The 26,998-nt window shown below is 39.6% G+C and overlaps 1 protein-coding gene across 4 annotated transcripts; it reads right to left on the reverse strand.

Annotated features, from left to right (window-relative positions):
• Positions 1-13: 13 nt before the first annotated feature.
• On the reverse strand, positions 14-26,998 carry ZNF711 (zinc finger protein 711). 4 transcript variants are annotated; one of them, XM_074834798.1, is made up of 9 exons: positions 26,928-26,998; positions 18,827-18,931; positions 16,752-17,282; positions 8,852-9,010; positions 6,259-6,405; positions 5,522-5,659; positions 4,068-4,115; positions 3,343-3,486; positions 14-2,871 (listed from the first exon to the last, which is right to left on the reverse strand). In XM_074834798.1, exons 2-9 carry the CDS (start codon positions 18,903-18,905, stop codon positions 1,694-1,696), a joined length of 2,424 nt encoding a protein of 807 aa, XP_074690899.1. In that variant the 5' UTR covers positions 18,906-18,931; positions 26,928-26,998; the 3' UTR covers positions 14-1,693. The 4 variants fall into 4 exon arrangements, with proteins under 4 accessions (XP_074690899.1, XP_074690900.1, XP_074690898.1 ...); XM_074834799.1 differs by lacking the exon at positions 26,928-26,998 and adding an exon at positions 26,495-26,707 and having other exon boundaries at positions 3,451-3,486; XM_074834797.1 differs by lacking the exon at positions 26,928-26,998 and adding an exon at positions 26,495-26,707.

A 26,998-nucleotide genomic window follows, 5' to 3' on the forward strand; every position in this document is an offset into this window, starting at 1 on the left:
AAACTCCAAAAAATTTGGAGTGCAAGAGATGCGTTTTATTGTATGCCCGTTACGATGAGTAACACATTTAGAAATAATAATCCCACATAACAGTGACAATCTTATTTTACAGCGTGTACATCATTTTTTACAGCCACATAAAACACGTATTTTTCTAAGAGATTTCCCAAATTTAACTTTCTGAAGTTTAGAAATATAAAAAAAATTTATTCTCAAGGAACTGATTCTCATCTGGTGCAAAAACAAAATATGAACATTATCTGAAACACAAAGCCACAATATAGCATGAAGTTACAATTTATCATGTGAACAGCTGTGTGCAAACATGAAGCAACTAAAAAAGTAAAAAATACACATTATATGCATAACATTTATGAACAGGTTTTTCATTAAATAGCCCTAGACCAGCTTGTTATATTAAGCGCCATTTGATTTGCAGCATGCTAACACAAAGCATTGTTTAAAGGGATGCATATTTTAAATGTATACACTGTAAACTGAAGATCCACCTCCAAACTCTAGTGGCAGCATATTTTTCTGGTTAAATACTGCATATATACTTTCTTACAGATTGAAAATGCATGTTTATAGTATGGTATAGATTTTTTTAAAGAATTGATTAAAAGGTGCAATTTTATGTCTATATTGAAAATTTCCTATTAGGAGGTAGGACAATAATAGTCATACCTGTTAAGAACAATGCCCTAAAGAACTTCTAAGTACTTTGAATTTTAATTAAAAAAACCCTACATTTTTCAACTTTGTTTTTAATATTCTTTTTAGAGAAGATTTTAAAGTAGCGAGAAAAAACATTAGTGTTGAGTCACAACACTATGAGCTGCATCCATTTTATCCTTTAAAAAAAAAAAAGTCAAATTCAAAGTTAATTTTGTTATATGTGCCATACTGAACAACATTCAACTGTAGTTTCAGATAAAAAAGGGAAATTATATACATACACATCTTTAACCCTAGCACCAGAACACCACCTTTGAGATCATAACATAATGCTATATTTTAAACATCATATCCTGCAATAAAATAGGTTAGCAGCTTTGAAAACCATTAAAAAAATTACTTGTTGGACCTAAACTAATAAAGGAAACAAAAAAGTTTCCCAATGAAATTTTTTTTTTTTTTAAAAAAAAAAAAAAAAAAAAGGGACAACCCCCCCTGGTTTGACCAGTTCTGGAATTTAATTTCCAGGCACGATTCAAAAACGCTATGATCAAGTGACTAATACTCTCCTTTCAAAACTGCACAAGAAGTTAAGACTCAGTTGCCTTTGCAAACAATTTGTAAATAACCCCACCATATATCTGAACTGTTTTCATATTGGAGACAAACGCTGTTACTGACAAAATGGATAACACAATCATCTTTGTTTTGTCTTCTATAGCTTAACAATGTGTAATACTATTAGTTTGAAGACATTCATCCATCTTTCTGCAAATTTAAGACATTCATCCATCCTTCTGCATTCTATAGTGCTCTTTAGGTTCTGATAAGCAACAATCATAGGGCTATGATATCCCCTGTCAACCCTAATACTTTTTAAGACTTTTAATACAAAGAATGTAAAGTTATGATTTAATATCAAGCTTTGAAACCAGGAGAAACAGTTCATGAGATTTTTTTTTTCCCCAATTATCATATCACAGTTTCTAAATTGCTTCCTTCTTGAGATCATATATTACATTATGGCCTCTTTGTGGTGCCTCATTATATGCTGATTTTTTTCAGATGGTCTACGGAATCCCTTTTTGCAATACTCACACCTATGTGGATAGTCTTTTGTGTGTATTGATATTACGTGCCGTTTAAAGCCCGACGCATCCGTAGTGCTATATTCACAATACTGGCATTGATAAACTTTTCTTCCACTGTGGGTCTTCATGTGCTTCTTAAGTTCATTTTGCTGCCTAAATCCTCTTTTACATCTTTTGCATTTAAAAGGCAGGTCCTTGGTGTGAACTGAGAGGATATGCCCACTAAGTACAAAAGGATCTGATGTTTTGAAGTCACAGTGTCTACACTGATGTATCTTTTTACCTTTATGGGTTTCACTATGCTTTTTGAGCTCAGATGGACGATGGAAACCTTTTTCACATACCTCACATTTGTGGGGAAAATCCTTTGTGTGAACTGAAATAATGTGTCGCTTCAGGTCACTTGAATTGGTGCTCTTATGGTCACAATGTGGACACTGATGAGTCTTATGCCCTTGAAATAATTCTGTGTGCTGCTGCAGTTCTTTTTCATCTGTAAACGCCTGGGGACAGTGCTCACATTTAAAAGGCAAATCAGTGCCGTGTTTGGTTTTGATGTGAGTTTTCAGATTGGACTGATCAGCACACCTGAAGACACAGTGCTGACACTGGTATGGCTTTTCCCCAGTGTGGGTCCTCATATGCTTTTTCAGCTCTGATGGGTGACGGAATCCTTTCCCACACTCCACACAGACGTGAGGGAAGTTCTTACTATGAACTGCAAGCAGATGTCTATTGAGTAGTCCCTGCTCTGCAGTTTCATAGTCACAATATTTGCACTTGTGTAGCTTAGGCTCCTTGTCCCTCAGTATTAGTTTATTAGAGCTCAACGGGCTTGCTTCTCTGTATCTTCTTGTATATTCTGTAAACTCATGGGTTTTATCAACTTTATTTATAAGTTTATGGCTTTCCAGATGATTGTGGAAACTTACTTTTTTGTTAGTTGTAAAGTCACAGTCTGTACACTGGTATTTCTTCTTAATCATATGATCTGGATGATTCTTCATATGCCTTTTCAAGAATCCTCTGGATTTAAATTTTTTCCCACAAATATGACAAGGGTAAACTGTTAAGGGCTGTCCATCAGGACCTATTATAACAGCTGTTTTTGAACAAACAAAAACAAGTTATGAAGGAAACACATTTACTGATTAAGAAGCTTTAAATCAGCCAACTGCTCTTCAGATTCATGCACTTACACTTGCAGCAGACAGAGAATGGTTCAGTAGTTTAAAAACAACCAATCCACAGCACCTATAGTTTATATAGTTTTGTTTTAGAAACTGCTCAAACAGATCAGTAATATTGTATGTGCAGTGAATATATCCATGATTACTTTTTAATAGCTTGCAAAATTCACATGAACTGCATCAGTCCTAAGTGTACTGACTCTGAATAGCAAAAATTACTACATTTTCTATGCACAGAATTGGAGGGGGGAAGGACACAGGAAATATGCAAATCATCATTTATATTTTTTACTTCTGCACCAGCTTGAAAGAAAAACAAAAAAAGGAATAGTACAGGAGTAAGTGCCACTCCATGACAATACGCATAACCATACAGTGTTTACCTGTTTGCCATTGCCTGGCCTCTCCTCTCCTCCTTTTCTTGGTTTTTTGTTTTAGCACTCTATTAGTGCTAATGCTATCACAAATCTGCAGGTATTGTGTTGCATTACCGTTTTTGTTTTCTAATCGTGTATCCAAGTTATTTCCTAGAAACAAAAATTAGACACCATAAAAAACCTTAAACAACTTTTTTCTTTGGGATTGATGACTGGAATTGCACAGCAGCATATTTACTTTTTTTAAAAAATATTACCCATTCCTCTACAGTGAACACATACAAAAAAAGAACAGTGCCAATATAAAGCACTATCTATCTTTCCTGGCAAAAGTCAAGAATATAGTTGTTTAAACATTGATTAATGTTAAAATATATTCCTTGACTTCTCATACTTCTCAAGACATTCATTTCTTGTAAGTTATGCTGGTTGTTTCCTTTTATTTAACTTGGGTTTACTTCTTAACAACTACATTATCTCTTTCCTGACTACAAAACTATTAAAAAACCTGGCAGATCCTCCCAACTTCCCCACCCCCTCTGAACGCCTACAACACATCTAGAATTGTTTTCATTTCAAAATAGCAGAGAAAGACTGTGGAGTCCTTCAATATATACTTTATGGATAATTTTTGGCATTCACTGATTAGGAGAACTGACACAAAAATTATGTATTTTCAAAGACAGCAAGTTAGTTTTAATGCTGTACCAAGCACAGTTACATGCTCTTACCTGCCGCTTGACCATCTTCGTATCTTCTGGGTAGCCTTCTTTCATCTCCTGCAGAAAATGGTATTTTAGTCATAAATTAAAATTGTTTTTAAAGATGATGGCTTTGAAAGTCTGATAATAAGAGAAAACTAACCTAGCTAGGAAGTAACAGCTTAACTCTATCCAAACTGAGATGTGCAGTACACAATCAGTTCAGTATTTTGTAATTATGAACCCCAGGAAATAAAAATCACATCTTTGTGAATAGTTAATATCCACTAAAGCTGTGTTTGCATGCTTACCCTGCTGACTGTCTTTCCTGCTTTTCATAATTAATATGATTGTTTCTGCAAACTTTAACCTGATATATAACCTCAGATACCAATTCAGAAACAACGTTATCTGAAATCCACCATTTGTTCTTGAGATCAAAGTACTTTATCTTTCTGGAGTAGAACTAGGCGGAACACTTATCCCTTACCAGCCACTCAGCACTCATCTATATGAGGCACTACAAAGTTCTAGGAGACACAGAATTAACACCTTAAGATTATATTCCTCATTTTGGATTGCAAGTGTTTACTGCTATTGCCAAGGCTCTGTGGTTCTAAACCGCTTTATCAGCCCAACTACTGTGCTCAGAAATATTACACCAATGAATTTTAACTAACTTGCTTACTTAATTAGAACGTAAACCATGGATGAGCTGATACCCTCTTAATATACATTTAACATGCCAAAATCTGAGAAAAGATTATGAAATAAAAGAATATTCAGAATTCACAATATATCCTGATAAGACACTTCTGCTGTTTGAAGCCTGGTGGAAGAGAACAAATTACCTTTTTTCTTTTCGTTTCTAACCTGAAGGACCAACAGGCTTAAAACAGGCATATAAACTTAAATTATTAGAAACATGTTTACACTTTTATTCCTACTATTCCCTTTTAAAAGTTTTTCCCCCTTCCTCCTAGCTAATGTAAAATACTTAAGGCTATTCTTAGTTTTGCAAGATCTTCAGCAGTCAACTTAACTGTTTAAAACCACGCATTCTGTACATCTGAGCTGGAATCAAGAACAGTATAAAAATTCTCCTAACAGCTTTCATTTCTACGTCTTAAAACTCAACATATAGCAATCCATTCATTATATGCAAGACAATCAACTACTCAAGTAATTGGTAAATGTTTGACAGGCCAGCATTGGGGAAAAAAACACCAAATGTAAAAATGAAATTGTTTTCTTCGTATTGAACAGCAAAAAAACTAAGGACCTTATGTGTAAAAGGTCACAAGTGATGTCAAAATAATTTTTCAAATCACTTAACTCCACTGGCACTAAAAGGTCAGAAGGAGCTGTTTCCAAACCCCCTGGGAAAGGTGAGAGACCATCGCATTTGTACAGAGATTCTGGAAGCTAGATGAGGGAAAAAAAAATGGAAGGGATTTTCAGAAAATAAGCACACTGATTCCTACCGTAAGCAGCAGCCCAAGCAACAGGGACAAAAGTTTTATTCACGCCAGAGTCTTCCAGCTGTGTGTCAGGAAGTGATGTAGCTTCTTCTTCACCTACAATAACTTCCATATAAACTTCATCTGCTATTTCAGCACAGCCTGGATTAAAGGAGAAGAATAAATCTTTAATTTTATTCTGCTCATCCTAAATTTTCCTTCATTTAATTTGCTCTCACTCTGACTGATACCCGTTATAAATTACTTTCCTTCCTTTCACATATAGAACCACCCCTTCCCTTAGGGGATCATTGTTTATTCAGACATTCCTTAAAGAGAGAAAACATATCAATAAATACAAATCCAAACCAAATACCAACATAAACTCAAATATACAAACTTATAAACTTGTAACTGATGACATTTATTTGCCACTTGCCAGAAAGCTGATTAAATAAGGCAATTCACAGTAGGAAAACAGAAAAATGAGAAATTTGACTAACCTCATGAACTTCATCCATGGACATGTTAAATTTAATATAAATAATGAAATGATTGCATACAGTATGCACAAAGTGCATTTATCCACATCACTTTAAAATAATTATAGCCTGCTTTTTATTTTTAGGGAAGATGAGCTTAGTTTTCTACTACTTCAGGCTGAAGAATCCTTCAGAAAAATTAAAAAAGTCCTTGAGAATGATGTTTATATTGTTGTACAAAACAGCATGAGAAACAAAAATGTTTCTTATTATGCTTACTAATATCTTCATCTTCCTGAGAAGAGTCCTTAACAGCCATGTAAACCATTTTTTCTCGCTGCATTCTACCAACACCTCCTTGTTCAATTACTCCAGCTACAGAATGTCCATTGTGAAAGTCACTCTCTGTGACAATTTCTGTTCCACCTTTAACAAAAAGAAGTTAAACACATTAAGTAAATGTAAACAAAGCCACTGTTAAGATACATTTCAGATTTAAGTATTTTTTTCTTATTTACAACAAAGCTGTTTCGTAAAACTCCAATTAAATGTTTTTACATCTATGTCTGTCATAAAATCATGCAGGTTTGATACTTTGGAGCAGATAAGGAAAAAGATCTCTTAGTTTGTTCTGATAAATTCAAGACTGGACGACCGCTAAACAAGAAGGATCAAGAGCCTTTTATGTGTGCTAGCAGCCAACTCAGGTGCGACTGGAAACACACACCTGCCCATGCTCACTAATAAAAATGACTGCAATTCTAACTTGCCCCAAACACAGGCTTTAAATTACCTCTTGAGATGTGAACAGTGAATTCTTATCCCTCTTCCTCTCCCCAGATCCTACTTACTTACCTTGCAAAACCTGATTCTTAGGTAATTTTTCCTACAAAGATTCTAACTCATGTCCCAGACTCATTACATGGGACTGAGTAGTAACTTATACTGGGGTCACACTTCTCAAAACCATGAAAGAGCAAACGTTACTGTCAATTACTTCAACGACAAGAATATTATCTAGAGAGAAAGACGTTAAGGGCCTGCAGAATCCCTGGAGACAACACAATCTGAAGAGTAACGGTTGGAAAGGAGAAAATGAGAACAACTGCCCATATGGCCCCTCTCCGGGTGACTAAGAGGCTTTGGCCCACTGACTTACTTGAACAGAGGCAAAAGAACAAGTTCCAACCTGGAACTTGCTATTGATGCTTGAGTCAGAGAGAGGTGGCAGATAAATATTGATGTGCCTGCCTTCCGTGCATTGCAGGGACTGAACAGGGAGTAGAGAAGCTGCAGATTACAGCAGAACAAGCTAACACCTGGTACGCCAAGAGTCCTTGTTTGCTACTAGGAATGGTCCTGATCAGACATACTCAGCTAGGAGGCTGAGTCCAAATCAAATACATTGATCCGTCACTCCCTGTAAGTGTTCTGTAAATAGGAGGTTTTGCCAAACATCCTTCTTCCAACCAAACAGAAGCAGCTCTCCCTCTGCAATCAAAACGTGGATTTTCAGTATTCCCAAGCTTGATGAAAACTGATATAATATTAAAGTCACTGGGATGGGTGATGTCTCTATGGAATACAGTGTCCAGAGATCCTCATGCTTTTGAAGGCAATGGTGGCCAAAATGTTTTCACATCCTCTTTTTCATACTTGAAACGAATTAAGGATCCAATACTGAAAATCCCAGGGCCTTACAGAAATACTCACTAACCCTCAGCTGAATCAGATACTGTCAATTCCAAACAGGATAGTAAAATATGTAAAGTTACTTTGGCAACCTTGTGAAGGACTTGATTAATAGGCTCCAAATTTTGTATTATACTGCAAAAGACATCAAGCAACTTATAAGACAGTCTTAACTAATTCTGAACCTACCCTAAGAAAGAGAGAAAACCAGAGACAGCTGCCCTATTAGCCAGAAGTCTGATCATCACTGGAACAATCCTTTTCTGCCATTAACTTGAGCTGAAAAGATGACTTACTTCTCAGAGAAGAAAAATAAAAGCATCATATAGCTGAAAATTTCCTGAAGTAGCAATTCAAGCTACTTGAAAAACAGCATCAGGACTGTTACTAATTGGAGGACTTTGCTGATCTAATCCAGCAAAGTTCTGTCTGAAGTTCCAGATTTTCACAGCACAGCCAGGCCAATGCTAGCGGTTCATGGGAGATGAACTCCCTTCCCCACTCCAGGAAGAACAGAGTCAGGCTGATTTGCCCTGTGAACAGCTCTGGGGCTCCAGGCCATGTATGTTCCAGTGCGGCGGAGTTTCAGTACCTTAATGCAAAGGGTAAAGTGGAACAAGCCAGAGGTTTCAGCTCTGAGAACAAGTGTAAGGGGTCTCTGCTTTTACAAGTTACAAAGCACAGAACATGGGTTAGCTGTATGTCCACTTCAAAGCTCCTGGAAGTGCTGGATCTACCCTTTGCAAGAGAGACCTGCAGAGCAGTTCTGAGTTTCTTGGTTAGGTTTGGAAATGACTGTGTGCCTAAAGCCCCAGCAATCTTTCCCTCTCTCTGCATCAAGGCCACCAAAGACTGTTCAATGAGAGGCATCCGCTCTAGAGGCCTTTCTCTGCTGACACCCAGCCTTGCAATGTCAGACAAAAGCAGCAGCTGAAAAACAGCTGCAGGCACCCAACCGCTTCTACATTTGGGTTTTGGTTGCCTGCAAATAAATACTACTAATCAAAAAAGAACTTTAGACTAATACACACCCAGAATTTTACCGCATACGGGCAGCACCCACAAATGTCACATTCTACAAAACATTCCAGTCAGTGGATTACATGGAATTAAGAAAACAAACAAAAACACCCTGGAATACTTCATATTACTGGAAGACTACATAGAATTTAAAAGGTACCTATTTCGACATCATCTTCAGCTTCAGCTTTAAATATGTACACTTTGATAACTTCTGAACCAAAACCGTCATCTTTAGCAACATCATCATTCGTCACCTCAGTGCTGATTTTCAAGGGAGTGCTTCCTATATGGTCCAATTTTTCTCCAACATCATCCACTGTAAAGATAAGAGAATAATAATGAGGTTCAAACACATTTTTTTAAAAGTCAAAGTAATCAGCAGCATGACTTTCTCCACTACTATCCCCATGCATAGTAAAGGTCTGTATTCATAAATGGCCTTTACAAAACAGTTCGTCTCAAAATACTTAGAAGAGATTCCAGAAGTTCAGTACTTATCCTACTGCAACTCAGGAAACACAGCAAGAAATAGAGAATGAAGAACACTAGAGGGAGCTTGTCACCAAAGAGCACGTGGTAACTGGTTCTGTCTGAAACTATTACACTTCAAAAGCAAAAATGTATCAGTAAGTAAAATTAAACATCTATACAAACATGTTCAAAATTAGCCCAGAATTGTCTGTTACAGCTTAAGAGTCCCAAAAAGTTTCACTACTCTAAGATAGTGGTGACAAAAATTTAGTAGCTGAAACTCTTATGAATATGGAAAATAGTCACAAAAATGTGACTACATCTTCACCCTAAAGGAAATTATGATTTTATCCACTTTATCACTTGAAAACGTATAAATTAATGAAGATGATTGTATAATATACAGCTGGTTAAACGATGCAGTGACAATAAATCCAAATACTACTAGCTGAAATGGACTTCTTTACGTATGCAACTTAGTCACTCTGATTATTTGGTCTCTATATTCAAAATGCTCATTGTATTTATACAACAAAAATTACATTCAAACTATTAGAAGTGTAGAAGCAGCACTATTTTGGTAAAAAGGGTATTCACATAGATATCTACATATATATACCTCAAATGGCCAATACAGAGGCCACTGAGCTAAGCATCTTCCTGAGATATGTATTGCCAACACACTTCTCTCAGTGGATAAAATTAGCTCCTGTGCAGATGGCCAACACAAACCTGTGCAATGCTTAACACCCACTGAAGTCCTCTAAATAGAGGAGAATTGCACAAAAATGTAAACAGAATCTGAATTAAATACATTCCAGGGAAATAGCAATTTACTGCATACATAACGTTAAAATATGTGCATACTAGGTAAAAAAAAAAATCATTAAAATTAATATTAAAGTAACAACAGTGTTTCATGACTAAGAATAGAGCGTACTCAAGAGGGACACTGAGGGCTCCGATCCTGAGGAAAGGCCTGTCTTACCTTGGGATGGCTGCAGTGGTTCCCAATCCCCCTCTAAGCTTCCTGCCCTCAGTGCAGCTCTGAGTGCTCTTGAAGAGCTGCTTTTAACTGCTTCAGGCTACAGCCTGCTGTACTGAGGTCAACTGGAGTCAGTTTAAGCTTTTAATACTCCAGGTAGTCATGCAAAGTGGGTCAGAACCTGCTAGAAAAGGAGCAGATGCCTTCCCTGCACAAGGGTGGGAATCCACCACAGCAATCCCAAACTAAGCTCTTCCCACTCACGGACAGGATTCCAAGGAAACACCTATCCAACTAACACTATTTTTCATCCCCACATTGATGAACCTTCTTTCTATTTCACAAATCTTGGACTGCATCAGAAAAGTATAGAAGTTATTGAGGACAGAACTAGATACAATTCAGGTTTAGTACAAACAAGGATTCAATTTCATTTTTAGAACCTCTGAAAATTATGTATTTCGATGAAAACTAAACAAACATTAAAAAATGCTATGTTTTAGCTGTTTCTTTTTGTAAATAAGAGATTAATTGCATTGCTGACAAATATCAAAACTTGGATCAGTAGAAAAAAATAAGAACGTCCTCAGGAAAACAGGCTTTGGGTTTTGAGCAAAAAACATTCTAAATCTCTATTAAAATCAATGCCAGCAACATCAACACCTTAATCTGTTCAAATCTGACACGTACTGCATGGCGTTCACATTTCCTTAAGGACAATGAGAAAGGTAAGACTATGAACACCACAGACAAGAAAGCCACAACAGAGAACCTGGCATACTCCTCTGACACTTAAATTTACCAGCATCACATTATTAGCCCACCTTTACAGCCAGTATGGGAGTGTTACTGCATCTGCTAATTGAAATTTTTTATGCTTCCAGAATGGAGTTACTAGAAGAAAGGATTATGCACCATCTACTAACAGCAAAAGGGAAGATGCTAGAAGATACTTATCTTGGCAAAAAGTATTTCCATACATTTACTATGCTTGAATTTATTAATGACCATTTTCTTTTCTGCATGGCTTTTAACATTTATAAAAGTTTCTTATTCACATGCTTCAAAATTATAAACATACGTTTAATTTTCGTACAATGAACATTTCCACTGCACGTATCCTTGCATGAGCCTTTGAAGGACTTGAGGTAACGAACAGGACAAGGCAGGAGTGATTATATATATAGCTGTATGACTAGACATGCTGCCAAAATGCAGAAAGAATATTTAAAGGCTGTGTGGAAGAAATCACTAATTGTAAGCTGTTACTGTAATTTTAGAATTGGTAGGTGGTAGTAGAGTTATCTTCAAATCTGCAACTCAAGCAACACCAGCTTCGTCTAAACTCATACATTTTATAAACATAATGCATTATCACTTTAACACAAAAAGTAAGTATTTCCATACTGGAAGGTTATTTAACAACAGAAATTTCCTACTGAACAGTAATCACATATATATGTGACAAGAAGTTTTCTTTATGGCAAAAATTCCCAAGTATTTAACTAACACTAGGTGACAATGACTGTACACCAGTATGTATCTGGTGAAATAACATAAGGAAACACCACATCATTTTAGATAGTTGCCTTACCAGGACATCAACTGCAATACCACAAAGATTACATAAAGAAAAAAATGCGGCATTTTGCAATTTTTATAAGAACAAATATTTTCAGCCAAAAATATAAAGTCAAATACACGACTATAGCATGTATGCTCACATGCTGCATTTCACCATTTCAAGTAAAGCCCTCAAAGCTTCAATATCCTTTAAAAAATGCGGAGCCCTGTCATAGAGGGAAAAACTTACAACATTATTTTTAAAATTAGTGGTTATTCCCACAGCATCAACCATCCTGTGTATTTTCAAAGATCTTCAGTCTCTACAATTTAAGCTGAAGTAATGGAAACACATCAGGAAGCCTCTGTACCCAGGGCCTCTGGAAGCACTTTTCTAAAAAAGCAAAGTGTAATATAACACAATTTGAAAAATATAAACTGAGAAAATGATACTGATATAGACTGTCTTTTGTAAAATGTTGCCTTTTGTTTCAAATACCTCAACAAAAGACACTGAAGTGGCAATTGCTACTGCTTAAATTACTGTCTTAGATGAAGTAAATTTCACAGTTTCAATCTTTTTTAAACACATTTATATAAGGGGAAAACAATCAACACAGCAGGACATGTAATCTTTGTCAAGTTGCATTATTAGGACTTTTTTCAAAAGCAGATTGTGAAAATACTCTATTGTCTAGGGAAGATAACTGAAATCACAGCTAACCCATCAGTGCTAAATCATCTGATGACTTTTCCCAGTGATAGTTCTCAGGAACAGGAATGCTTACTTTATGTCAATGGAATATGAAAGTGTCTTCCAGATCTGACTCATCCACCAGAAGCACTACATATTATTATCTCGTCACTTAAAATTAACTGAAAAAACACAACAGAGAACCTTTGTAAATATATGCTGAATCCTCCTGAATAAACAAGGTTTAAAGGAAAACTCAGCACACTTCCAATTTTAAACTTACCTTACTTGGCTGTTTTCAGGTGTGTGATGTCCAGATTCACCGTGGATTGCCAGCTCCCACTTCATGTGATGCCTCAGCATGCACTATGCTGGTGATAGCACACCCACCATAGGAGCCCACAGGGATAACACGAGGGCAAGATAAGTCCCGTGGTTTTACAATTTTTCATCTTTTCCTAATGTCTGATATACTTATTTTATATCCCATAGGTTACAATATAGGAGTATTAATATTAAAATGTTTAGCAAATGATGTAACACTGCATTGTAATACACTAAAAAGGAGGTCGTGGTGGAACAGTACCTTACCCCTAAAGGCCAGCTCCAGTGTTGTTCTTTGGTGGGTATGAGGTCACCAACATAGTGCATGCAGGGCCAACACACGGATCGGGAGCTGGCAATCCGCTGTGGGTCTGAATATCGCAAACCTGAAAAACAAAAAAGGGTATGCTTTAAGCTACACGTGTGCTCACTCCTGCCTGGCAAAATGGGATGTACTGCTCATCATTTTCCCATCTCAGTATGAGATGGACTGGGTTCACGATCACACCATAGACATTCATTTTGTAGTAATTTCCTTTTTATAAAGTCCCTTTCAAACAGGTATTCGGGAGATTTAAAACAAGGGATCGTGCATATCCCATGCCATAGGTTATGAATGTATCAAAAAAAGATTTTTAAGTCTTATGCTTACAAGGTTGGTTTAAAAAAGCTGAATTCATCTGCACTGAGATAGCAGAATGGCAACAATCTTCTGGCAAAAATTTCCAATTACAAAATCATATGCAGCTAGTTTACAGAACTATCAAGACAAACATTATTTTCCAAATAGTACTTACACAAAAATATAATTACCAATAGCATATAATACACCTACATGGGAATGTCATCTTAAAACGGCGAAAAATCACCTTTCAGTATATTTAAACTGTAACTCCCAACAAAAGAGTGGGATAAGTTAAAATTCCACAGTCAGCTCAGCTTCACACCCTGAAACGTAGTATTTTACAAGTTCCCAAAATGTGTTCCACAGAACAGTTGGTGGTATTCCCTAAGGGCATTATCTGTCATTTTATGTAAAGTCTCCCCTTTTTAGATGGTAGATTTTATTAAAAGACAGCTAAGTATTTTGAGATTCTTTAAAACTATCATTTTGATGTGATTTACATGATAAAAAAGTTCAACAGTCCTATATATACACCCCAAAAGGAATATCATAAAATTAACTTTCTACAATATTAATATTTGACAATTTTAAAAGGTAAGCAAATAAAAAGGGTTTTAAACTGCTCAATAAACTGGGGAGTTTATTCTCCACAAGAGATTATCTTCATAAATGTAACAAATTCAAGGCTAATTTAAAAACATTAAAAAAAAAACCAAACAAAAAATAAGCCACTGTGTCAGATTAATTTTTCCTGAGAAAAAAATCAATAGCAGGTACTTTGTTGGGCCAAGCTGGCATACACAGCATAATACAGCCTCAAAACTTAACAGAGGCAAGAGACCTCGCCTTTATAAATTATCTGGAGGAGGGGACCGAGTGCCCCATCAGTAAGTCTGCAGACAACACCCAGCTGGGCAGGAGGGCTGATGTGCTCGAGGGTTGGCAGGCTCTGCAGAGGGGTCTGGGCAGGCCGGACCGATGGGCCGAGCCCAGTCGTGTGAGACTCAACAAGGCTCAGTGCCGGGTCCTGCGCTTGGGGCACAACAGCCCCGCACAACGCCGCAGGCTTGGGGCAGAGCGGCTGGAAATCTGCCCAGAGGAAAAGGACCTGGGGGGGTTGGTCATCGGCCAGCTGAGTATGAGCCAGCAGTGTGCCCAGGTGGCCAAGAAGGCCAATGGCATCCTGGCTTGTATCAGGAACAGCGTGGCCAGCAGGGACAGGGAAGGGATCATCCCCCTCTACTCGGCACTGGTGAGGCCGCACCTCGATGACCAGGTTCAGCTTTGAGCCCCTCACTACAAGAAAGACACTGAGGGGCTGGAGTGTGTCCAGGGAAGGGCAACAGAGCTGGTGCAGGGTCTGGAGCACAGGTCTGATGGGGAGCGGCTGAGGGAACTGGGGGGGTTTAGCCTGGAAAAAGGAGGCTGAGGGGAGACCTCATGGCCCTCTACAACAACCTGACAGGAGGGTGTAGCGAGATGGGGGTTGGTCTCTTCTCCCGAGTACCAAAAGACAGGACAAGAGCAGAAAGTCTCAAGTTGCCCCGGGAGAGGTTTAGACTGGATATTAGGAAAAAATTCTTCACTGAAAGGGTTGTCAAGCTCTGGAACAGGCTGCCCAGGGAAGTGGCTGAGTCACCACCCCTGGAGGTATTTAAAAGACCTGCAGATGTGGCACCTAGGGATGTGGTTTAGTGGCAGAATTGGCAGTGCTGGGTTAATGGTTGGACTCGATGATCTTAAAGGTCTTTTCCAACCTAAACCATCCTACAATTCTATGATTGCCTTAAGTTATCCAAAATTATTATGTAAAACAAAATTCTAGATTAATAATGTAGCTTCCAACTGTGATTAATCAGGCATATCACGATTATGCATATATATAAATCTAATTTGCTGAAAACTAGGTCTCAAACTGGCTTTGAAACATTACAAAAGCCATTGGTAGGCTTGAGAACACCTGACAAAACTATAAATGTATCAGACACACCTGAGGTCATCAGGTTACTGAAAGTTTAAGATGCTCTGGTCTAAGTGCAGTGATCACATTACCAATCACAATTGTCTATCTTAGAAGGAATTCCAAAGATGACTACTTACAATTACAAAGGTGCAGTTGGAAATACCGCAGTTACAGAATACAACTCATCGTTAAGTACTCTGTCAGAAAGGAGGAATTTTTCCAATGAAACAACTGACTGTAAAAATGGTGTTCTTTTATTTACAAACACACAGGAATGTTTCTGTTGTAGGTCTGATTTGCTTTTAGACTGAGGTTTTTTTGGTTCTTTTTTCACAAAACCTTTTTTGACTTTGATTAGTGACATATGGCATTACAGTAATGATAGAATGATTAAAAAAACCCACTGCTGTCCATCCTATACTGAACAAAAAATAAATACCAAAAATACATTTTGCATAAGGGACATAAATGCTATAAAATATTGAAATCATCATAATCACTAATCAGTCAAGTCCTCTGTCTTGAAATTTTTAATAAATGCAGCTTGCTGTGAACAGATTGACACTTTGACACACTTGGCATTGCCCTTTTTTTTAACATATTGCTTCTGACTAAATAAAACCTGTTTTGACCTACTCCCATTTCAGTAACTAATTTGGGTAAGTCTAAAATCTAAAATCATATATTTTATCAAATCTGTGTAACAATAAAAACTGGTATCTTGAGTATAATTTAACCACTGAAGAAACATAATATACTTAAGGTCCTTTCAGTAGCTTTCACTCAACAAGCAGTATAGGACCATACAGTTTCCTCAGAGTTGAGTGCTGCATGGAAACTGAAATTGGCAGCCACTCTCCAGTGTTAGATAGCTGATGAATTAATGCACGCAACTCCTTAATGTCAAGTTCAGTCCAGAACAGCACAACATACAATAAAATGCCTATTATAATTTTTAATACAGCTGAACAATATTTTGTGGACACATAAGAGAAAACTTTATGAGTCAGATATCTTAAAAAAACTATCTTTGTTGGATTCTACTGATTAAACCCAACAAGTTACTTTTACATGAATCTACATAACATGGTAATATACCCGTATATTTTAAAAAAAAGCATTATACTCAAAATCTGTGGAATGTTTAACTGTCCGATGTGTTTTTCTTAATTTTCAGGAGTATCTAGTTTCAGAAACACAAACATACACACTCATTCCGCAACAGCACGTCATCCTCTTTCTTGCTGTATCAGCGATAATGGATTTTTCATCAAGAGAAAACCCAAATCCAGACATCAAGAATTAACTGGGCAACAGACTATGAGAGTTCCAGTACAGAATGCAGCAGGAGTCCAGTTATAGGAACTGCTCCCCACCAGACCACTTCTACTTCTGCTAATCTCCTGTTTATATCTACCTTTGTTTAACTTACAAGATATCATTAAGTAGTCTTCAGATGTACTCTTGCCATCATCATCATCTTCTGTTTTTATAGTCACTGTGGAGCCAGGAACAGTACCAGCTGCTTGAATGACTGCTTCAGAATCAGAGTTCGTTACAAGAACTTCTTCTGAAACCATTGTAGGTGAGTTGGCTCCTGACACAGAGTCTTGCACCACATGCTCCAAATGTCCATCGGGACCCGTAACAAGGTCAGCCACAAACACCTGATCGGGAACTCTAACAGTTTCTGTTATTAGATCAGAAGTCAAAACATGATCACTGGTATCTAAAGCTTCTTCAATAGCAACATCAGCTTCCAGAACAGAATCGGGAACGATCACACCTTCTGTTACAACATCAGTTTCGGTGATGATGTCAGGTCCTTGGACAACTTCAGCTGCTAAGCCATGATCAAGAGTTATTCCATCATCGGTAACAACATCAGAAACTAGGACAGCTTCGGGGACTGATACAACAATATGGTCTCCATCAATATGAGCAGTGCCAGCCATTCCAGCCACTATGAAACAATCATGAACGAGGAGAAAAATGTTAAAATTATTGCATTAGCAATTAGTTTATCTAAGGAATGGAATAATTGTATAGATAAGTTAAAGACAGATGTGCAAATCTGTTACTTTTCAACAATCCACTTTTTGCATTTCACCCAATAAAGACTATCCAAAGCAGCCTGTATTCTTTAAATTAAGAAAAACAAAACATGCCCCTTTGAGACATAACATGGAGTTTGCCCCAAATTTAGGTTTTACAATGCTGACATGTTAAAAACTACAGGCCAGTTTGCAATGTCATCTTTAAATTCCAGTTCAAAAATGTTTTGATTACAGCAGCAATTTGAACCGTCACAGAATTCTTGCACGAGACGGGAAGTGTGGTAACAATATGTTAATTGCTGTTACAATGAAAGGACTCTCATCCTTTAGACTGCGTGGGTCTTGCTAAAAATAAATACTCAGTTGTATGCAATATTTATACTACAATTTCCAACAACTTGCCACGTTGCAAGGAATGGCTAGAAGCAGAAACCCGTTTTTCATTAACAGACTTGACTGGCCAGTCATATTTGCAGACTACTTTTCTATACATAAACCAGAATGCACAGTGAATTATTTTAACACACACATATAAATAGCAGTTTTAAGCTTAATGAATAAAACTCTCAAGAAAATGGTTCTTATCAGAATGAAAAAAAAAAAATATTCAGCACTGTACTGCAAATGCAACTATTTTGGTACACTCTGAGGGATTTTAAGTCACGGTAGAAGACATGGTCCTTCCCAGTACTTGAGAAGGTCATCTCCTGTCATAACGCAAAAACAGAGACCCACAAAAAAAGAGTGGAGATTTCTTGCTGCGCTTTCTCTAAACCCTCAGAATTGCTGAGGTTATTTAGCACTGCCATCAAATGAAAGAGTAGTCACTTAAAAAAAAATCAATTTAGAAACAAGTTTTCTTGTACCAGTACAGTCCCAGGGCTGATGTTCTTGACAGAAGATTTCTAAGCACACGTGAACATGCAGATTTAGCTAAATCTGTAAACTGTTGTCTACATAGTAAGTTATCTGTTGTCACACAAAGACATTATTTCCCACCACATTTACTGAAATACCCCAAAGGAGAACTGGAGACAGCAATCAAGGTAAGCACACAGAAGCTCAGACCTTGTTTACATCCTGTACTGGATGTTATTTACATCTCCTGTATCTTGGAGATGGAACACTAATCACCGTGATTTCAAGCAGAAGCACACTCACTACAAAACCGCTGAATTCCAGATCACCATTTTCTGCCTTTTCTAGAGCACTTTGGGCCACGGACTTAACTTCTGGGTCTTTTCAGTACTGCTTCAATATTTTGGAATAAGCAACTATTCCAAGATCAGCAACCAAAGTACACAAAGACACACACCACCTTAAAATATTGAATTTTCTCAAGAAAGTCATGCAAATGGCATTATTGTATTAGTCAACTTTACATCTTGATATCATTTACAAACATATTGCAAAAAACCTTTTAAATATTTTTAATAGTTAAAGTGTTTACCAAAATCCTGCATAATCATAGTGTGAGGCATTTTGGATTCTTGTGTTTGCAATCCAAGACTTCCACCACCTGGATCCATATTCAGCTAAGTTCATTCACAAATAACTGCAATAAAAGCAAAATCAGAATTTATGGTGAGCAGCGTTACTGTGTTGATTAGCTTTACTGCATTAATGTGTCACACTGACAAACACAGAAATGTATTTATCCAAAACTTCAAGAAAAAAACATGCCGTACTTCATAGAATTCACTTTGCTTTGTTCTTCTGTTTATGCATTTGTTTGACCTAAAATCCTGAAAATGTTTCCATCCATAAGTAGTCCTACAGTAATCAAAAGAATTACACATTCGAGTGAACCCCAACAAATCAGTAATTCTTAGTCAGGACTTAAAACACGTTTCTTTTTACGTAAGTCTGGTTACTGCCTGGCCTCGAACAGCTCTGTTTATGTTCTGCAGAATTTAACTGGAAAGTGCTTTCTATTTACCTTCAGCATGCAGGGCTACAGACTTCTACATTACTTTGTTTCCAGCAGCAGTAAGCACAAGAAATGCCTAAACCTTCTACTCCCCCACTGAACATTACAACATTTTTAAGTTTTATTAGACTCTCTCCATAGAGTAACAGCTCACTGACAACAAAGACCTCACCTGCAGTACCAGCTGTAGCATCAGGCCACAGTAACAAACCAATATAACATCTTAGTAAGCAACTGAACCTAGTTACAGGTAATTTATTACCTAGAAGCAGAAACTTTGTCAAGAAGTAAGTTAGCTTTGCTTTAAGCAAATTGTAGCTGTCTGTAGAAGTACAAGTGGGCCATCAATAGCGCCCGTGTGCTATCACTAACTACAGGCCTTACCATAACAACATATACTGGCACCCATGCACAAAGAAGTCCCCTTTGCTCTACCCCTGTCTGTACACTCTTTAACTAATTATCAAGACCGGTGATTATGGATGTGTGGAGCTGCATCAAAGAATGGTGTGGACTGTATTGGGAGTATCAATTTTCCAGGTTCTTTCACCGTTTTGTATCAGATATTTCAAAACAAATTCTAACGTGTAAATTTAATTGAACATTATGTTTAACTATAGGTAAGTTTTGAAAAAGCGGCGTAGTGCCTAGATTTAGAGAACAAAAGTGCCAAAGCTGATTTTCTCTTCCGAAGGCTGTGTATGAACCTCTCTATTTCATTTTATAAGTCTGACAAAAGGCCTGGTAGAAAATTTAATCAGCCCTCAGTTAGATTTGCAGGCACGGTGCAGAACAGGCAACAGCTAAGCTTCAGAAAGGCCAACTTATTTCAACGTCTCCACTGCTGTGATACTGAAGAAACAACAGTGCTCAACAGACTTCTCTGCTGACATCTCTACTCACTATTCCAGCATTAGGATTGTATTATCCATACTGGTTGACATTTTATTTCAAAACTGTCAGGTTATTCTAGAAATCTCATCTTCCCTCACTGTCCCTTCTGTGCTGCCTCATTTCTGCTGCTAGGGAAAAGCTGGTCCTACGCAGCTATCTGCACTATCCCCCTAATAGAAAACTGATCCTTTAAAGCTTCTGATAGTACAGACCCACCAACCCTTTGGGATCCTTCACTGTTACATCTTTAGCCTGATATTCTTTCTTTTGTTTTTGACAATTGCTTTGCTGCTTCAGCCCTTCTAATTTCCCTTAATGCTTAGGGGCCTCTGTTTCCCAATTTCTCTTTTGCCAGACTTGCCTATTTTCCTCAGTCTTTTAAAATTACACCAGTTCCTCAAACCTTGCCACACAGTCATGTCAGTTTTACTTCTGAGAGTCTCACATTCATTAAAATGAAATTCCAATTACATCCAAGAATTTTCACACATGGAGAGTAAATGTTGAGCTTCTCACTAAATTCAATTTTACCAAGATCTCCATTTCTGGTATCATATCTGTCTTGAGGATGCTGAATCTCTTTCATAAGGTACAGCTACACAAACTCTTTCAATGAAAGAGAAAGCATGTAACATTTCTTTGATAGCATTTCCATAAAATACAAGAGAGAAGGATACATTAGCATTCCTCCATGTTATTTGCATTGCTACTGAGCATTAAAGTGTGGGGATTCTGAATTATTTTGCCATTTGCTGCAACCCAGAAGACTTTTAAGCAGATAAAACAGATGAAGCGACTCCATAGAAGCAGCAAGAGTATACCAAGAGCAAGGCTTTCATAGGTGAAAAATCTCTATCTTAAAAAAAAATCTCTATTGCACAAGACTAAAACCTTGTACTTTCCTGCCCTCTCATACCCAAGAATCGGAAGTGACAGTATCACACAGAAAACTAAGAGGTTTAGGAGTTGTGGTAAGTGAATGCAGAATAAGAGCTCAACTCAGAACTACCTGGAACTGGGTGGTGCAGAGATGAATAGGGAAGTACAAACGCTTTTGAGAGTAAGTCTCAAAAAAAATAAAAACCCTTTTACTGTTGTAATAACAACCTTCATTTTGCTCTTCTGGATCTCATAAAAAGTTGACCCCTATCCTACTGCAAGAATCTGTTTTAAGTCTACGCACCTAAATCCAAAATAAGAGAAACTTCGAGTACTTTGTGGTACAAAATATTTGACAACCCTACTGCAATGAGACATACCACAATAAAGAGCTAACACAGTCAAGCAAGGCAGTAATAAAATAAGCCCAGCTGTAAGAATAAATGGCTGAAGTGCCTGAAATCTGATACACCTGTAAGCCAGAACCAAGGGATCCAGAAAGAGCCAGGACCTAATGGAACTCACACTACCGCACTAATCCAGAAGTAAACTAAACTTTGCAGTAGACCTGACATTAATTTCTCTTAAAACATGAAGCTCTATCAACACCAGACACTAGAGTCCATGGTAAGACACTGAAAATTGAACAGATCAAAGCACCTTAACGCCAGCTACCACGATTACTGCAACACTCGCGGCTCACCCGAAGAGAGCGCGCTGGATCCTTGGTACCAAACTAAGGTGGCATCGAGAAGGGGCTGCTGGCACTCGGCCAGCGCCAGGGCCACGCTGCGGGGCCGACCCACCGTATCGGGCCATCTCTGCTGCATTCTGCACAGGGAAACGGGTGCTCCAGACCTCACTCAAGCCCGGCAGAAAGCCACCACGGTGAGACGATGTGAAAAGAAGTCAGTTTTGGTGCTATACTGTTTTGCCTCCGTTTTTATGATTGTGTTAAATGCCTTTGCTTCAGCAGGTGATGCAGAATTCCTACTCCGTGCAGGCCAAGACACTCATGACAGGTGGGTACAATTTTGTCTTTGGGTTTTTTTTTTTTAATATGAAATAATACAAAACCAAGTAACAAATAATCTTAAAGATAAACAAGAAAAACTTGGAAAACACAATTTATGCTTCCTGCATCTTCACTGTCAAGGAAGAAAGTGAGCAGAAATTGTTCCTTCTTTTATACTTCTGAAATCCTCAAGCGAAGGAAGCAGCAAGCAGTCCGCAATGATGGCAAATTCAAGAAAAAGTCATGGATCCACCCCAAGGAGGTTTCAACTTAACTGAGAAGACAAAAGAACCAAAGAACTTGTATCACCTAGTGTCACTATCATCCTTTCAACACCTTCTCCCCGTACTATCTGCCCAAACCTACTTCTCTCAAATCTGTCTTTAAATCTACAATATTAATTCTTGGGGCTGACGACAACTAATATTCTTCTCGCAGAGCTACAAGAATTCCCCAACGTAATTTCTGATGGTGCCATAACAGAGTAGAGTTGGGTGCACAGACCACCCAGTATTATGAACTCACAAGCCAAACATTATCAATGGGGAAACCAGGCAAGGATTTAACTAACCCAATTCCACCCACACAATCAAATTTCAAAACAGTTTTAAGTTTTAGCTCAAAAATCAAATTCTTCCACCACTGTAAGAACTACAAAGCCACTTCAGAACCTCAATGCAATGCTCTATCACTCCTAAATTATCGTCACAGCCATCTGAAACTCTCACGACAGTTAACAAATATTTGCTATTACAAAATAAGATACAGCTCTAGACCATATATGGCTAATTTAATATAGTGATTCCAGAATTAATGCAATACTCTATAATTTCCTGACCACAGCCTTTACACTCAAATAATCCTTTTTTAATCTAAATGGATATGAAAAATTATCTTAAATTGTATCAATCTGAGATTACAGGAAGAATATGCGAGGCTTTTCCTCCTTCTCAATCAGCAATTTATTTTCAGATTATATAATTAGATGCCCAAATATACTGCATATTGTGCTACACAGAAAATTCAATACAAAGTAAAACTATAATTTTAATTTAAATTAAAATTTCTGCAAAGAAAGCAAATTATCACTAAAAGGAGTATCTTCCCAGTAGTTAACAGAACTATAAAAATGACCAAAGTTATAGGACGGCAACTTCTCTGCACGTAGTACTACGAGTACCTTAAACTTCCACTAAAACCAGAGATGGATGATGACACACTAGCAATAAACACGCTGAAGCTACACCTCAGTTGATGCAGCAGGTATCCAACCATTACTTAAGTATATTCTTCTAAACCCTCAATGCAGACAGAGTTGGATCAACTATGCAATCACAGATTTATTTTTTTCTTCTATCTCCTCTTGGGTTTTAAAGGAATGCAGTGACAGCAGGAAAACCCCTTGCTGCTAGTGCTGGAACAATTAACAAGAGATAAGGCCCACAGTTCTCCTACAACTCGATATTTTTGCTCACAGATTTCAGTAGCACAGATGATTTAGTTTCACACGCCACATATGCATGCAGATCTTATTACTGGAAACAGCAAAAAATGTAGTACAGTGATTAACTGTGGTTCTTCACAGCTTCTTTCTGTAGTACACCATGTTATACACCCACACAATCACAGAAGTGGTCTAATCATGTTTTTAAAAAAAGGACAAGAGAAATAAGGGAGAAAACCACAATTCTGTATACAGTCATAACCCTAAACTTATCCATAACTCTCTTGTCTCTCACTATTAAGATCTCAAGTTTTTCCTCTCAATTCCCCTTCTCATCTGTGTATTTAGAAGAAAATACTGTGACAATGCTTTATTAGCATCACCCAATAAAATAATATCACTTTATAACATTCCATTAATATTTTCATTGTTTTTTTAACTGTAGCGTGCTATCTTGCACCAGAAAGGAGTACATCACCATCACACTCCAAAATGAAGAATTTCATTAAACCTAAGCTGAGACCCCCAGAGCAATGTCTCAAGGCTACATTTTAAAAATATGTATGTACCTGATATTGTTTTGCTTTTTTGAAAAACACAGTTCTCCTTCTAACAAGCTTCAGGAGAAGGCTGATTTTAACCTGTTTCAGTTCTTTATGCCAATGCTCCTCCTTAAACAGGGCTCAGGTGAGACCAGGCAACGAATTTTAGAGTAAAAAAAGGGATATACGATTTCTCTATCTACATGCAGGTACAATACTGTAAATTACTACTCTAGAGGGTATGTTTTAAAAATCAAAGATAATGGTTGGCAGTTTGGGACTACCTAAGAACACATACAATAGCAACACTCAATCAAAAAACTGGTAAAGGCCCAGGCCCTTATAAACATTGCTCTTAGTACACACATTAATTTATTCTTAGCCTACTCTTCCCATAAAAATATCATAAAACAACCATTAATATTTTAATTTTTGAGAAAACTTTCAGAAAACACCCTGAATTGAGAGACCTTCAGCAGAGTATTTTGAGGAGGGGAAAAAAAAAAAGAATGCCTTAGCACTTCTACCCTTCCCAGGAAAAAAAAAAGGCTGTCATTCTTCTACCCAGAGGTACAATGAAGCTCCCAATCAATAGGCTGGCTTCCAGGCATTGTTGCCATATTTAGAATTTTTGTAACGTAAAAAATGTCTGCAAAATGGCAATTACAACTTAATAAATAAAGAATATGTATTGAGTACATTTTGTTATCTCCTAAACAGTGTGGTCCTGCAAATGCTAAGTGTCCCCCCAGTTTACACGTACAATTATTCCCAGTATGTTCAGGAGATGCATTTTCACATAAATCAGCCCTTAAGCACTCCTTTAAAATAGCAAATTTCTTCTGAATAATATTCAAGTCTTATTTACGTATAATAAAGTAAAACACAACGTCATACTTGGTCAGGTGTTTCAGATATTCATAAGCTATATATGACATTTTGATGAAAGCACAAGGATCAAGCTCAGCAATAGAGCAATGTAACACAATAAATCAACTTATATGTAGTTGAAAAATCCAAACCAGATGTTTTCTGATTATCTCTTAACATTCAAGTTCAAGAAGAATACAAGAGAATTATCCTCCCCTAAAGATGCTACAGGGGTTTGGGGTGTTTTTTCCCCTAATTTTTAACGCAGCAATCAATAGAAAAGCAACGACAAACATCCTGCTTCTGCAAAAATCTTCAGCAGAAGAACCCAATTCATAACATAATGAGCAGGTTAACGCAAGCCCTTTACAGAAAAAAGACTGGGTATGAAAAACTAACACATCCATTTTAAAGTCCTTTATTGTGTTCACCTATGAAGCTTCCATGAAAACTTACACTCTAAATCCATTTAAAATGACAAAGACAAAACCAGTGAATGAGATTTTTGCCTTACTGCCTGAAACGCGCTTAAGGCTCCTAAATCAATTAATAAAATCGAAGGCTGCACATCTACGTGTTACATCCACGGCAGTCACAAAACTTCCCGTAATAAAAACCACAGGCAGAGAGAAGGGCGACAGCCTCGTCAAGGCGCTGCAGAGCCGGGGCTGCCTGCGGCTCCCGCTGCCAGACTCGCCATCCCGCTACTCGATACGGGCTGCGCGGCTGCGGAAGAGCGCGGCCGCGACGCGCGGCCCTCCCCGCGCGTGCTCGCGGAGCGGGCGCGCCGCCGGCCGGCGGGAGCGCGGAGGTGTCGGCCGGGCAGCCCGGCGCGGGGCCCGCACCCGCGGATCGCTTGACAAAACCGTCAAGCGGCCGGCAGCGGCCCCGGGCGCCGGACGCCCCATCCCCGGGTGGGGGAGAAGCGGCCAGCGGCCCCGCCGCGCCGGGGGAAAGAGGCGGCCGAGGGAGGAGCAGGAGCGCGGGGACAAAGGAGCCCGCGGAGGGGCGGCGCGGCCGGGGGCCGCCGCCCGCAGCAGGGGCGCAGGGGAAGGGCCGCCGCACCCCGCGGCCTCCCCTCAGCCCAGCGGCCCCCGTTGTGTGCCCCGCGCCGCCGCCAGGCTCTTGCCCCGCGGCTGCGGCACGGGACCCGGGTGTCACGACGGGGCGGGGAGGCGGGGATAACCCCCGTCCCGGCGGCGCGACAGCCCGCGGAGCCGCAGCCTTCCCCGCCCCGCCGGCCGACATCTTGTTTTCCGCCATTTTCTGGCCGCCCGAAAAAGGCCCCTCAGCCACAGAGCCCGCCGGCGTCGCCCGCCCGCGCCCGCCCGCCGCGGCAGCTGCCGCCGCCGGCCGAAGCTCACCGACCCGCCGAGGGGCGGCCGCAGCCGGGCTGGCCGGCGGCCGCGGCGGCTCTGTCAGGCCTCGGGCGCGGCCTGCGGTGAGGCCTAGCCGCCTTCATTGTCCCCGTCCCCCCGCCTCCCCCCCCCCCACACCCCACACCCCCCTCCCCTCACCGGCCCGGCTCCGACGCCTCGTCTCACCTGTGCGGGTCCCCGCGCCGGGCGGCCGAGCCGCGGGCTGGGGGCCCGGAGGGGCGGGGGGAGGGAGGGAGGGAAGGGGGGAGGGGGGGGGGGGGGGGGGGATGTTCGGGCCGCAGGATCCGCCGCCGCCGCCGCCGCGGCCTGGCATTCGGGGCGGCCGGGGCCGGGCCTGCACCAATCACAGGCTGGGCCGGGCGGCGGGGCGCGAGCGCGCGCGGCCTGCTCCCCCCCCCACCCCACACCCCCCCTCCCTCCCGCCGCCGGCCCCGCCGCACGTCACTGCGCGCCCCGCGCGCGCCGAGCAGGCGCACCCGCCGCGCCGAGGCCGCTGCCCTCACTCTGCCGAGCGGGGGGAGCCGAGACGACACCCCCCCCCCCTCCCCAAACCCCCCCACAGACACCCCACACACCCCCCCCACAGCGGCGCCGTTACCGCCAGAGGCGCGGGCCCGCCGCTGCGCGTTCCCTGTTTCGGGAGGATGACCGCCAGGCGCCCTGCCTCGG

The sequence above is a fragment of the Strix aluco genome, chromosome 10 (assembly GCF_031877795.1).
Source record: "Strix aluco isolate bStrAlu1 chromosome 10, bStrAlu1.hap1, whole genome shotgun sequence".
NCBI classification, from domain to species: Eukaryota; Metazoa; Chordata; class Aves; order Strigiformes; family Strigidae; genus Strix; species Strix aluco.